The following is a 13,443-nucleotide window of genomic DNA, read 5'->3' on the forward strand; positions in this document are numbered from 1 at the left end:
GAAACAGGGGTCAGTTCACTGACCCCAATATCATTGACTCTGACTGGCAGCAGCTGTCCAGGGTCTTGGGCAGATGTCTGCCCCCCTCCCATTCAAAGCATGTGCTCTACCACTGAGCTATGGCCTGCTCATAGCTGTGAGTGTTGTCGTTTACATCTAGCTTGGGCTCCTCCTGTGCCTTAAAAAAACAGCTTGGTGCTTATGAATCACATACTTTTTACTGTATGGAGATTTAAACATCATGGCCTGCTAATTTTGGAGCATCGAATCGATGTTTTACATCGGCTGATTGGGGTGGGTGGGGAGATGGCAATTAGCATCGCCACTTGATTGGGGAGGGGGAAATCCAGCCTAGGCTGGGCGCGTGGCTTTTAACAGCAGCCTTATTTTACAGACGAAGAGCTGGCGAAGCTTTTAGGGAGAAAAAAGTCATTCGTGGAGGAGAGGATTCATCGACGGCTACTAGCCATGATAGACCTGCCCTGCTTCCACAGCTGGAAGGAACAATGTTTCTGGATAGCAGCTGCTGAAAACCACAGGAGGGGAGTGCTGCTGCGCTCGAATCCTGCCTACTGGTTTTCCCACGGACATCTGGGAAAACAGGGTGCTTAACTAAATGAGCCATCCTGCATAATCAATAACAAGACCCGGTGCATTGAAATGGCAATGCCCATCAACTTTGGGGAAACCTGGTCCCCTCAAATATTTTAATGCAATGGCCTGATCCAGCTTCTCATGTGCTTACGAAGCAGTCTGCCTCCACCCTCCGCTCAATTCCCCGTTAAAGGCACAGGCGGCGCGGCTGGGCTTTTGTTTTTTTAAAGTTGGCAACCTCCGCACCAACTCGGTACTTTCCGATTCTGACTGCATACGGCTCGGGGTTTTTTTTTCTTTGAGCAGCACCTCCCCGCGAAAAAAATAAAAACAACGCACAGAAATACGCACACCAACGGCTGCTTTAACTCCTCCTCCTCTCTCTCTCTCTCTATTCCCCCCCCCACACGATCTTTGCCCGCCCCCAAACCAAAGCTCCCTCCACTGGCTGCGATCGGCGCTGCGCGCACCGAGCAGGGCGCACGGAGGAGGAAGCGCCACCGAAGACGCGCGACTTTGCTGCGTTTGGGAAACAAAAAGCGGGCGGGCGAGAAAGCGCGCACCCGCCTCCCTCCCGGGAGAGCCGTGCCTTTAAATGCTGGGGGCCGAGCGCTCGCCGGGGACTCCAGCGCCCGCCTCGCTCTCTCCAGCCACCCGCTCCGGCTCCCGCTTGTTGCTCAGGCCGGCTGGCCAGGCGGGCGCGCGGCGCGCAGCCGGAGCGCACAGCGCGGCGACCATGAGCCACCTGCGGCCGGGCTGAGCTGGAGGGGGGAAGCCACAACTCTCTGTTGGCTGTTGCTCCCCCCCCCCCCAGGGGAGACGAATAAGCCTTCAGGAACCAGGCGGACTAACCGGCTCCCCAGGAGTCTCGCAGCAGCGTCGTCGCTTGGTAAGTTTCCAGCGCCGTCGCTGCCACCAGCAGCCGCTCTCCGGACGGAGGAGGAGGAATAGGAGGAGCGGGGGAAGGTATGGGGAGTGGATCAGGTGACGGCAGCCAGGCACACCTGGGCTGATCTCCGGCTTGTTTGTGCAGAGAAGGCGGCGGGAGAGGTGAGTGGTTCTCTCGGGCTGCCGCTGGCTGCTCGCGTCTCTCTCGGGCTGTATCTGGGCAGCCTGGTGGCCGCCGGCGGCACCCCGCCCCTCCTCTCCCTCCCCCACCCCATCCCACCCCCCAAAAAACTTTGATCGCTGGAGGAAGAATGTGATGGAGGAGCGCGAGGGGGAGCGCAGCTCGCGGAGAAAAAGATCCCGCTGGGAAAACTCACCCGCGATTCGATAAATGAACGAAGGTGGCCGGCAACTGGGCTGGGCTTTCAGCGTGTTCTCCGGCAAACACTCCCTCGTAGGCAAAGGCAAAGTTAGCCCAGACGTGGAGTCGCATTTTAAGGCTTTGGTTATCCTTCGGGTGCTTTCCAAATCAATTCGGGAAGAAGCGCTTCAATAACGCTGTAAGAGTCCCGTTTGCATTTTTTTTATATGTATATAAAAACGCTGATAGGAGAATGTGTGTCTTGCCCCTTACGAGCCCTAAATGTTTGGAATGAAGTCTTACTGAATGAAATTGGACTTCATTTTCTCAATAAGAGTGTTCGCTGGTGGCCTTTGACAAGGGGCTGTTCCAACGTCAGCCTCTCCTTGGCACTATGGAGAGAATGGCCTACCTTGCTGGGTAGTCAGCTGAACTGATTAGATGATGATGGTCTATGCCAGTGGTTCCTAATTAGCTAAGTCCTGTGGACCCCATTTTTCAAAAGCCACACACACACTTTTGAATTTTATATATATATTTCTTGGGTAGTTTTGTTATGTGGATAGTACCACAGTCCCTACTGGGTGGGTTACGCAAACTCCCAGTTGGGAACCACTGGTGTATGGGAAGTGCTTTGGAGACTCGGGAAGAAATGCAGAATTTTAATCCTGGCATTTAATTGCCATTTCTACTGCTGCTTCTTTTTTCATGCCCTTATCTGCTCTTCAGAGACATAGGAAGCTGCCTGGGATGGTTTGGTCATCTAGGTCAGTATCATTTACAGCGACTGGCAGGGGACATTGCTACCCATCCTACAGGGACTACCATGACTACCAAGAACCGCCCTACCAGGGACTGATCATGAGACCTGAGGTGCTTGTCCACTGAGCAGTTGCCCTTCCTCTGTCTAGCCACTGTCAGAAGTGGGATGATGAAGCAGGCAGATGGGCCTCTGTCTGACCCAGTAGCATCCTTCTGATGCTCTTACTAGAAAGGGCATAAGTGATGGAAGGGGGACCACCCCTGTAAATTTTGAGAATCCCCCAGGATCAAACGCAAAGCAAGAGCAGCATTTTCATCTTGGGTCCCTTCGGCTCTGCTCGGCCTTCTCACAGGAGTCGGCCGATGGAATGATGCAGATATCAAACTCTGTGCAGCAAGAGTCAAAGTGAGATTTTGCTTACAAGTTAAGTGTGCCTGGGGCTGGAGCCTGAAACTTACCCTGCTTTGCCTCTGACTGTGTGGAGAGCTGATCATCTCTAAGCTCTAGCCTTGCTATGTTCTGTGGTCCCCCTGGGTTTCTGAGGCCTTGCCAGAGCATGGTATTGATCAGTCTAAGAAATAAGCCAGGCACATTTTGTACCTGGCTTCTATTGGCCACTTGTGACCAGGTGAAGATGCCTGGGTGCCTGACATCTCCACCATCTGGAGGTGCATGTCTGGGGATCCTTGGGTCTTGATTGTTTTCACACACAAGCAACACATCCTGTAGAATTCAATCAGTTCTATTTTATCTCCGCAATTGGAATGAATTTCAAGAACCAAAATGCTTTTTCTGTGCAGCCTGAGCAGGAGCAGTGAACAACATTCTAGTTAACTGTTGTCTTCACTTATCCCACCCAACTGCCCTGCTCACACTTGTGAAGGATATTCTTACGTTATGAATGGTCCATGTCACCATGAAGAAAAAGAGGCCAGAATAGGCTAATATATATGTGGACTGTCCCTGGATCAAATGACTTTTCTTCTTGAAGTTCAAGGTTGTCATCTGAAACTAGCCAGATATTTAATTAAGAATCAATCACAGCCAGTCCTTCATTTGAAAAATTAGAGCAGTCTTTCCCCAAAATGCCAACTAGACATTCCATTTTGGTGACTGCAACCCTGGTTTAAGGAGACATTTGGCGCCTAGCTATCTGACTTTCTAACACTGGCTATTGATGCTTGCCACAGCCCCCCCCCCCCAAAGAACAACTGACTTCCTTCATCAAAGCCACCACAGAGTAAATGTTGGTGTGACTGCAAGGCTAGCTTTGTAATGCAGTAGAAGCTTTTTTGCTTTGTGGAACTGCTCCAGAGCTCCTCTTCCGGAGCTTGCATCTGGTAGTGCTATGGGAAGTAGAAACAAAGGGTTGTTTTGTTTTGGAGACTCGGTTGTTGTGGGTTTTGCTTTGACTCCAGGTTCTTTAAATAAGATGCTCAGGTTTATGGCTAGCAGCTCTTGTCCTTTCTGGTTCCTCTCCTTGCTCTGATAGCTTCTTCCCTCCTCTTTAGATGTAGGTAGTTTGTTAAGATTAAGGAGCCTGTCGCTTTGCTCCTGTTACTCAATAGCAGGGTTTCCCAAACTTGGATGTCCAACTGGTTTTAGACTACAACTCCCATCACCCCTAGCTAAGCAGGACCAGTGGTCAGCGATGATGGGATTTGTAGTCCAAAAACCACTGGAGAGACCCAAGTTTGTGAAACTCTGTTCTATAGGGATGGGTACACTGTGGTCCTCTGGACATTCCTGGACTGCAACTCCCATCACCCTTGATCACTAGGACTGATGGTAATTGGAGTCCAGAGGGCCACAGCTTTGCCAACTTTGTTATCAAGCAGTGTTTCCCAAACCCAGGTCTTCAGGTGTTTGGGGACTACAATTCCCATCATCCCTTGCTAGTTAGAAATGGTGGGAGTTGTTCAAAAATTGTTAGAGACCCAAGTTTTGGAAACACTGCTATAAAGTAACATGGCATGCTGATATTGTCTCATTTAGCAACAATGAAATTGAGACAAGTATCCTCTCAGCATTCATCCTTCCCAAAGAGTAGCAAATAATTTGGTGGGCGGATGTAGGTGGAAGGGAGGATAATCATGGCAGCAGTTGCCTTTTCTTTTTTTACCACATTTGAATGGTTTTACAAAAAAATGACATTAATCAACTCCAATGAAACCTGCAGAGTGTTGCATGTGTGCATCAGTCACATATAAAGAGGAAAATTTGAGCGGGGACACTGTCAAATAACTGAATCATAGGGTGCAATGCCAAGACTTCAGCTGCCCATAGCTTCTCCATAAGCAAGCAGCTGGCGGTCTGACATCAGCATCACTTCTGTTTACATAGCTGATAGATGGGAGCCATCCCTTGTCAAAGCGGCCGGGTTTAATTTGGCCTCCTTCTGCATTGTGTTAAGTGCTTGCTTTGTGTGCTCTTCAGCCAAGGCAGCAACCCTAGGCAGGTGGCAAAGTGGTAACCTTTCAGGCTCTCACCTGTTCTGTGATGCCTAGTCCTTCCTGTTCCTGTTTGAGATTCATCCCATGTCTCTGTGTGGTGTAGTGGTTAAGAGTGGTAGACTTGTAATCTGGTGAACCGGGTTCGCTTCCCCGCTCCTCCACATGCAGCTGCTGGGTGACCTTGGGCTAGTCACACTTCTTTGAAGTCTCTCAGGCCCACTCACCTCACAGAGTGTTTGTTGTGGGGGAGGAAGGGAAAGGAGAATGTTAGCCGCTTTGAGACTCCTTCGGGTAGTGATAAAGCGGGATATCAAATCCAAACCCTTCTTCTCTCTGTTGCATTGCAACTCCCTTCTCTTCTAACAGGTGGGGAAACTTGTTACCTGAGCTCCCTTTCCCAGCATCCTTTGCACCATGTGATACTTCCTTAAGTCTGTTTCCTGCTACAGTTGGAACTGGCTCAAACTGCTGATTGGAGACACACACACACACCTATAGTTTCCAAACCGATGTGCATCTCATCCTACACATCCCATGTTTTCTGTAGCAACTCCTCTTGGCTGCTCATTGTGTTCCTTTGCACCACATCTTCTTAATGTGGTCTTAGGGAGCCTAGATGAAGCATTGAAATGCCGAGCATCAGCTGAGATGTGTGTGTGTGATAATTATGGGGATTGCAGCAAACAGATGGGGGAACGAGACCCTCTCCTCTCCTGCTGAGGTCTTTAGCAAAATCCCTTTTCTAGCCTTGGTGTTTGCTGGGAAGGGGAATCCACCCCCAGCCTCCCCCCCACACTCAACTGATGCTTGTTGCATTTTTATAAAAACAGCCGTTTCAGCACAAAGACATATTTAACATCCTGCCTAGTTCAAGCCTGAAATATCTTTCTTCAACAACTCTGTTCTGTGCATAACCAAAAATATTTCTTCCTCTGTCACTTGTTTGCTCTTTTGTTTTTCCCTCCCCATTCTCTTTAGACTTGCCTGTGCAGTATGGGGAGCTTTTATCCTGTTCTGCAGGTACATTTCCAGATCAAGGGGTTAGGGGAGGTGCTCAGCCACCTACACACAAGTGTTAAAGCAAATGCTTTGCATGTCTAAGATCTCCGGTGCAAGCGCTGGCATTTCTGCTTCAGAAATCTCAAGTAGCAGAGCTGTGAAAGATCCTTGGCATTAGGCCCTACAGAGCTGCTGTTTGTCAGGGTAGAGGTGCCCTGGGTTTAAATGCTCCGGTCCGGTATAGTTTGGACCTGAGAGTGGTCACTAAGCGGTTTAGGGAGAGCAGAAGCAGATGGTGGATTTAGACACCCAAGGCTGCAGCTCCCAGGAGCTCCTTTTCATCAAGGAGGGGTGGAAGTTGGGGGTCAAGTTACACAAAAGAGTCTCTTACTTTTGGACATGTGTATGATTGCTAGATTTGGGGTGGTTAAGCTCAGACAGTCCAGCTGATTTTGCTGGACTAAAACCTGCCCTGTCGGGCAGCATGCCCAATGGTCAGGGACACTGCAATCTGTAGTCTAGCATCAACTGGAGGGCAACAGGTTCCCCCATGCCTGAACTAGAGACACTGGGGTGGTTGTAACACCGGGCGGGGGGGGGGGAGCTCAGGCTTGGTGGCCGAATGTGGCCCTCCATGTCTTTCAACCTGGCCCTCAGGGCTCTCTCTAGAGCACCAGCCCAGCTTCAGGCCCTCATGGGGTGGTTTTGCCTAGCTGGAATGTCTCCTTGGATAATGCCTCTTGCTTGGTTGGATGGAGAAGCAAGTGCAGAAACTCACCGACTGGATAAGGGTAAAATTTGTACCCATTGCCCTGCACTGTTTTACCTCTGGTCCTGTCCATCGCTAGCATGTGGCCCCTGAAATGTTGCCCAGAAAGAACCCTTGGGTTGGAAAAGATCTCCCACTTTTCCCCTAAGAGTTGCAGTACAGTGGTACCTCAGGTTACATACGCTTCAGGTTACATACGCTTCAGGTTAAAGACTCCGCTAACCCAAAAATAGTGCTTCAGGTTAAGAACTTTGCTTCAGGATGAGAACAGAAATCGTGCTCTGGCAGCGCAGCAGCAGCAGGAGGCCCCATTAGCTAAAGTGGTGCTTCAGGTTAAGAACAGTTTAAGTACGAACCTCCGGAACGAATTAAGTACTTAACCCGAGGTACCACTATATTGTGATAAATGGCCATGCAGTTCTGCAGCCTGTGAAGTGAGGGGTGAGTTTTTGGGGATTCCACCTGCACTAATGCCTCTGTTGGTTTTTCCTTTCAGCAGGCATGGGGAACCAAGTGGAGAAGCTGACGCACTTAAACTACAAGGAGGTTCCCACCACAGACCCAACGGGCATGGACAGGGATGAGGGCCCCCGGATTGGGGTCTCCTACATATTTTCTAACGACGACGATGACGTGGAGCCTCAACATGACTCCGTGGCACCCGACCTCGGCGGAGAGCACCCCACGTCTCAGCCGTACGACCCCCGGCTTCACGAAGTGGAATGTTCCATCTATTACCGCGACGAGTGCATATACCAGAAAAGCTTCTCTGGGGATGCGCCGACGTCCGACGGGGTGGAAGGAGGAGGCCAACTGGCCACCTACACCCCAGAAAACCTTTTGAACCGGTGCAAGCCTGGGGACGTGGTGGAGTTTGTCTGCCAGGCCCAGTACCCTCACTGGGTGGTCTACGTTGGGGATTTCCAAGTCGTGCACCTGCACAGGTTGGAGGTAGTGAACAGCTTTCTGACCGACGCCAGCCAGGGCAGGCGGGGACGTATTGCTAACCAGCTGTACCACTACAAGCCTCTGAGCCCGGCCACAGTGGTGCGGAACGCCCTGGACCAGGTGGGCTGCAAGGACCGTGACCTCAGCTGGAGGAACTCGGAGTGCTTTGCTGCCTGGTGCCGCTACGGCAAGCGCGAGTTCAAAATCGGCGGCGAGCTGCGGATAGGCAAGCAGCCATACCGCTTGCAGATCCAGCTGGGGGAGAAGCGTAGCCACACCCTGGAATTCCAGAGTCTGGAGGACCTCATCATGGAGAAGCGGAGGAACGACCAGATTGGGAAGGTGGCCGTCCTCCAAGAACTGTCCAGCCACCTGAAGCCGGCCGAAGACGCCGACGGCAAGGATCCCGGGGCCCAGACAGCCAACGAGTAAGCGGGGCTTGCACCGCTGGGCCCAGCCTGGGTGACACAATTAAAACTGAAGGCGGAGAAACTGAGCTGTTATAAGCCCCTTTGGGCTGCTTCAGGGCGGCTTCACTCCAATCACATGTGAAGGGAAGTGTGTGTGGGGGGGGAGCTGATTAAGTGTCTGTACTTTAGCACTTAACTCCTTCCGCGCTTGGTAGAACCAGCAACTTTACTTTTTTATTTTGTTTTCTTTTTTGGTCAAGGGTTAAAACTCAGGGAGATCTTCCTTCCTCTCTGTTCTGGTGTGGTTTTCTCTCCCCCAGCCGGCTCCAAGTCTGTGCTTTTAGCTCCTGCAGCTTTAAATTTGGGTGAAGTCCAGTGGCTCTGGGCTACATGATTAAAATGCAGAGCCGGAAAGTTCCCCTCTGCTGTCTGTTTCCCCCCTCCTTTACCTCCTAGTTTGCATTGGCATTTCTGGAATCTATTTCAGTCCTGGCCTCCCCAACCTCCCCTGCCCCCATTCCTCCAAGGATCTAATGGCTAAATCACTGTTAACGCTGTAGAATGGGGTTGTTGGCCTGTTTGCATTGGCTTCTTAATAAAGAGAAGCCAGCCTTTGGAAGGCTGTGGGATGGAGGCTCCTGGTTCCCCTTTGTGGGATCTCTGGAAGGAGCCCTTGTTATTAGACTCCTGCTCCCATCATCCCTGTCCATTGGCCATGTTGGCTGGGGGACGATGGGTGTTGGAGTCCTGCAACATCTAGAGGTCTACTGGTTCCACATCCCTGGTGTAGGAGGACAGTTGCAACTTTTTTTCACTTTTAACCGAGGAGCCTAAAATATGTTGGCAGAAAGTTGGCTTCTGTTTCCTGGTAGCAGGGCAGATTTCCTTTGGGTGCTACTGAAATGGTTGGCAAAGCTTTCCCTTGAATTCTGTTGAGCCATATGACCCACTTTCAATATATCTCACAGGCCAGTTGGGGTTTTTTTTGGGGGGGAGAGATCATACTATTTTGGTGGCAGTGGGAGAAGGATTAAATCCACGTGGCACCATTGGGATGTGAATTGGCTTCATAGCCACATAATGTTTGGGCACATCTATGTTATTGCAAAATGTGTATTAATTCTACACAATTTAATTGCACACTAGGAACTGATAGCTCCCCCTCTTTTTTTTAAGGTCTCTGGGTCCAAAATTTCTGGGTTTGCATGACAGTTGGCTTGGAGGGCAGACATACCCTGATTTAATTGCTTTTGGAGATCTTAGTGATTTGGAAGAAACTGGTTGTCTCGATCAGTTTGTATTGCAATTTGGTTTGCTTACGAAATTGATTTCAGGATCCCAGGAAAACTGTTTCTGAAAGGTTGGGGTTTTTTCACCCTTTCCCTTTCCCTTTGCACCTCAGTAAGATCTGCAGATCGTAGAAAGCCCTCTCCCTTTCTGAGTAGCGGTTTGGCAGTAGACTAGGCTTATCTGTTGCCTGAAGTTATGGTGGGTTTTCAAGCTGTGTTCTGGCTTCACCTGCTGCACGTAGATTCCTCCGGAAGCCTTTTTAAGTTCATCCCCATGTGCCGCTGCGCCACAACGATATTGTTGGGGGAAGAAAGAGGGAGCAATTGTTCTCCTTTTGGTGATAGATCTGATTTTTAAAAGCCATTTGACTCGTCAAGGGATCGTAGTTGCAGAAGGAGAGAGATGCAAAGCCTTCCTTTGTAGTGGCTTGCTAGCGCAGGGTAACAATTGAATTGGCCCTGTTTTCTGAAAGCTCTTTTCACTTCAATGGGGTTTATGTAATAGCCATGCTTGATGGGTTGTTTTCTGCCTGAGAATTGCATCCCACTTCCTAGCATTCAGAGAACACAACAGGGTCCTTCACACAAATGGGGCGAGGAAGAGAGAGCTTATTTCTTGAATGAGCCACCAGATCGACTTGAGGTAGCAAGAATTAGTACTGTATTTGGAAGCAAAGTTTTTTCAATGCAATTAAGCAGAATATATAGTATATCTCCCCCCCCCCCCGCTCTCTTACAGCTTGCAGTTCTCCACTACTTGATGCAGAAAAAGATTCCCTTGCCGTGCTGTCCATTGCAAGATTGGATCATATGTAATTGGAGAGAGTGGGCGGCCCCGCTCATGAAACATACTTTGGGGTATTCCCACGAGAGTTAGCAGGTCTGTTCCAGGGCAAGCTACTTTTGGGTTGCGAGTAGTTTGGAAGGCAAAGGAATTTCAAGTTTGATGCTGTTGTCGTGACTCTGAAGTTAAGGAAACTGTAGCACATAGGAAACGGTTTCTTAGCTTCCCCCCAACACTTTCTGTCTGTTTTTGGGATACACTGTTCTGTTGCAGCGGCAACTAGGTAAACCCACAAGCCAGATCATTTGTCTTAAACCAACGTAATATGGCATCCTGAAAGCCGTTTTCAACAGTAATCCCGAAGTGGCTTGCTCTGAAGTATTCAAACCTGAAGTTATTGGTGCACCTCAAAGAAGACAGCAGGTTGTACATTCAACAGAAAAAAGTGGTAGAGGCTTTCCAGGGCTGTACCACTTTAGGCTGCAGGTGTGTGTGGGGGGGGGTCACATGATTGGATGCTTCTCTTCCCAGAACAAACACAAACCTTCCCTTAGCATAGAAGACGCACGCCACAAATGTTCATATCACAATTTTCTCTGTGTCGTAAACAGAGTCTTATCCAATGCGGCACTCAAGATATGTGATTGCCCCCCCCCTACTTTGAAATAGTACAGTCCAGGAAAACAAAGTTGCTGCTTCATTCTGCTGAATGTAGAACTCCCCAGAAACTTGCAGCGCTTGTCTGATTCTTGCACTCCAAGCAAACCCACACTTGATTTGACTTAGCTGGGTTGTGGGCTGTTGCATCACTGTTTGTTTTTGGGTGGAGGGATAGCAATGCTATTATTTCACCAACCAGTTTCTGAGCTTTTCGTTTTGAGATGATGGAAAGTTCACGATAATTTCTCGAGGAAGCCACCGGTGTCGGAAAACACGGGCCAGCTTCTGAGTCGTGTGCTCCAGACCATGAGACCCCCTAAACAGCTGTGCACAATGCACAAGATCTGAAGGTGGCAATGAGGAGCAGGATGCGGCTCCTGGCATGCTTCTGAGGCTGTTGTCGGTGCACTTGCCTACACCGGAAAAATCCTGCTTCCGGTGATGTAGTCCCTTTGGTGGGTGTGAGCTGTGGGCTTGGTCTCTGTCCTTGCGAGATGGAAATGGCACCTGAGCATTGGGGGGGCACTTCCTATATACACGAGCCAGTTATGAACACCAATTGAGTACTTCCTGTCATTGTGCCCCCCAGAAATCTGTGGCTTCTTCCCTCCCCCTCCCCCTGTGGAATAAAAGGTTTTAAGGATGCCCTAAAATAGGGCGATGTCTCAGAACTGGGCTTGATGCTGGAGTAGCCATTGCTTATCCTGGAACCTGCATCTTGTTTGGCAAGGGGATGAGTGTGTGAGAGGGGTGGTTTCAACGGGTGAAGCAGTGGGTGGGATGCGATGTCTTGTTTCGCTGTTTTCCTGCCCCTTGATCCATAGACTTGTGTTGTGCAGTGTCGCCTGAAGGAAAACAATGGGGAGGGATTGTAGGAGAAAAGCAGCAGGTGGAGGAAGGGTTAAGCCAGGGGTCGGCAGCGTGTGGCCCATGGGCCAGATGCGGCCCTTGAAGACTGTTTTACCGGCCTACGAGCCACCCCCTAACCGAACTGCTCGCTCGGTGAGTCCCCCGCGCACTGCGCTAAACCGGTGCAGCACGGGGACTTGCCGAGCGGCACCGGAAATCACATCTGCTCATGCACAGATACCAGAAATTGCGTCTGCACATGTCCAGATGCCGAAAATCACTTGGGCATGCGCAGAAGCAATTTCTGGCACCGTGGACATGCGCAGACGTGATTTCACTCTGCACCAGTCCGGCCCACAGATGATCTCCATGGGAGTGATCCAGCCCATGGCCAGTAAACCTTTCTGACCCCTGGGTTAAGCACTCACATGTTCCTCCTCCCCTTTCCCCTCCATAGCTTTTCTGGTGGTCACAGATCTGAGTTTTCCCCTGAAAACTTCGCTCTCCCTTCGTTATGAGGCCTCTGTCCCAAGTCTACAGAAGGGAGGGTTGTGGCAGATGACACCTTCTTCAAGCACTTTGGTGCCATAACAGGTGAAGAAGCAGTACCTGCTGCAATTCTCCTTTCATTAAACCACTATTAAAGGCACAACGGAGCCTTGGCTTCCCGTTAAATCCTTCAACTGTATCCTGGCTCCAGAGTCGATTCTATAAAGTTATTAATGATTCCGGTCCTCAGTTTTGTGTAGGACGAGATTTATTCCACTATGTGACGAGTGGTTGTAAAATTATATTTTCTTACGCAAGTATTTTTTTTGAAAGAAAGCCTATAACGAGAATATTTACATTTCTTGAAAGTTGTTGTATTATTTTCACACGCAAAAAAAGAAAAAGAAAAAAGAATATCCTGCAAATCGGTTATTATTTTTGTCATTGGTGATCTAAAAGTATTTTCTAGGTCATAAATCTACTGTAAAAGAAACTATAGATGTCAAAGAATTGTGAATCTATGTATCTACAAGGTACTAAACTGTAACTTTACTGTGAAAATTATTTTCCCCTGTGTGTCCGAAACACTGAAGATGGTTTTGGGGGAGGACCTTTTTCTCATCAGCTTTTATTCCCCCACCCCCCAAAAAACCATGATGTGCTTTATTTGTAAAAGCAAATACTTATTCATTGTTGGACAGCTGCTCAGGTTTAAACAAAACTCATTTGTTAACTGACGTGTTGGAATGATCATGCTTTTATCTTGACAATGCTTAATGCGCATGGAGTTGGTCAGATGGAAAGATCAGGAGAGGCTGCAAAAACGCCCCCACAACACCCTGGAGAGCAGAAAATTATAGGAAGAAGCTGTAGTAACCATCTCCCCTTAATATTCTGTGTAGGAGGTCACTACAAGTCACTCTCCTATTTAGCACCTTGTGAGTAATATACATAAGGGGGAGCGGGGGGGAAACCTTGCTTACTAATGAGAGTAGATCCACATGATTTGAGACCTGCCAAGCTGAACACAAACCATTAGGTCCTCAATAAACTTTCTTTTTTGCAGCAAAATTAGGCGTGTCAAGCCCCATGGCGGGCCACAATACATGTCTAGGGTAGGGGCAGGAATTTGGTGACTGACGAATCATACAGACCTGAACTAACCCCATGTCATACCATAGCTCCTT

General features: G+C 49.3%; 2 protein-coding genes across 4 annotated transcripts in view; one reads left to right on the forward strand and one right to left on the reverse strand.

Annotated features, from left to right (window-relative positions):
* The window catches only part of LOC114600252 (uncharacterized), a 30,075-nt gene extending 23,175 nt beyond the window's left edge, over positions 1-6,900 (reverse strand). The window contains exons 1-2 of the mRNA XM_077933622.1: positions 6,837-6,900; positions 1,447-1,782 (exon numbers count right to left, since the gene is read on the reverse strand). Of these exons, the coding sequence (XP_077789748.1) occupies positions 1,447-1,782; positions 6,837-6,900 (400 nt within the window). The remainder of the gene's footprint in view (positions 1-1,446; positions 1,783-6,836) is intronic.
* Positions 1,030-12,989, forward strand: LRATD2 (LRAT domain containing 2). 3 transcript variants are annotated; one of them, XM_028736158.2, is made up of 2 exons: positions 1,030-1,483; positions 7,327-12,989. In XM_028736158.2, exon 2 carries the CDS (start codon positions 7,329-7,331, stop codon positions 8,205-8,207), a length of 879 nt encoding a protein of 292 aa, XP_028591991.2. In that variant the 5' UTR covers positions 1,030-1,483; positions 7,327-7,328; the 3' UTR covers positions 8,208-12,989. The 3 variants fall into 3 exon arrangements, with proteins under 3 accessions (XP_028591991.2, XP_028591989.2, XP_028591990.2); XM_028736156.2 differs by having other exon boundaries at positions 1,031-1,483; positions 7,324-12,989; XM_028736157.2 differs by lacking the exon at positions 1,030-1,483 and adding an exon at positions 1,515-1,644 and having other exon boundaries at positions 7,324-12,989.
* Positions 12,990-13,443: the final 454 nt, after the last annotated feature.

Source organism: Podarcis muralis, chromosome 8 (assembly GCF_964188315.1).
Source record: "Podarcis muralis chromosome 8, rPodMur119.hap1.1, whole genome shotgun sequence".
Classification (NCBI taxonomy): Eukaryota; Metazoa; Chordata; class Lepidosauria; order Squamata; family Lacertidae; genus Podarcis; species Podarcis muralis.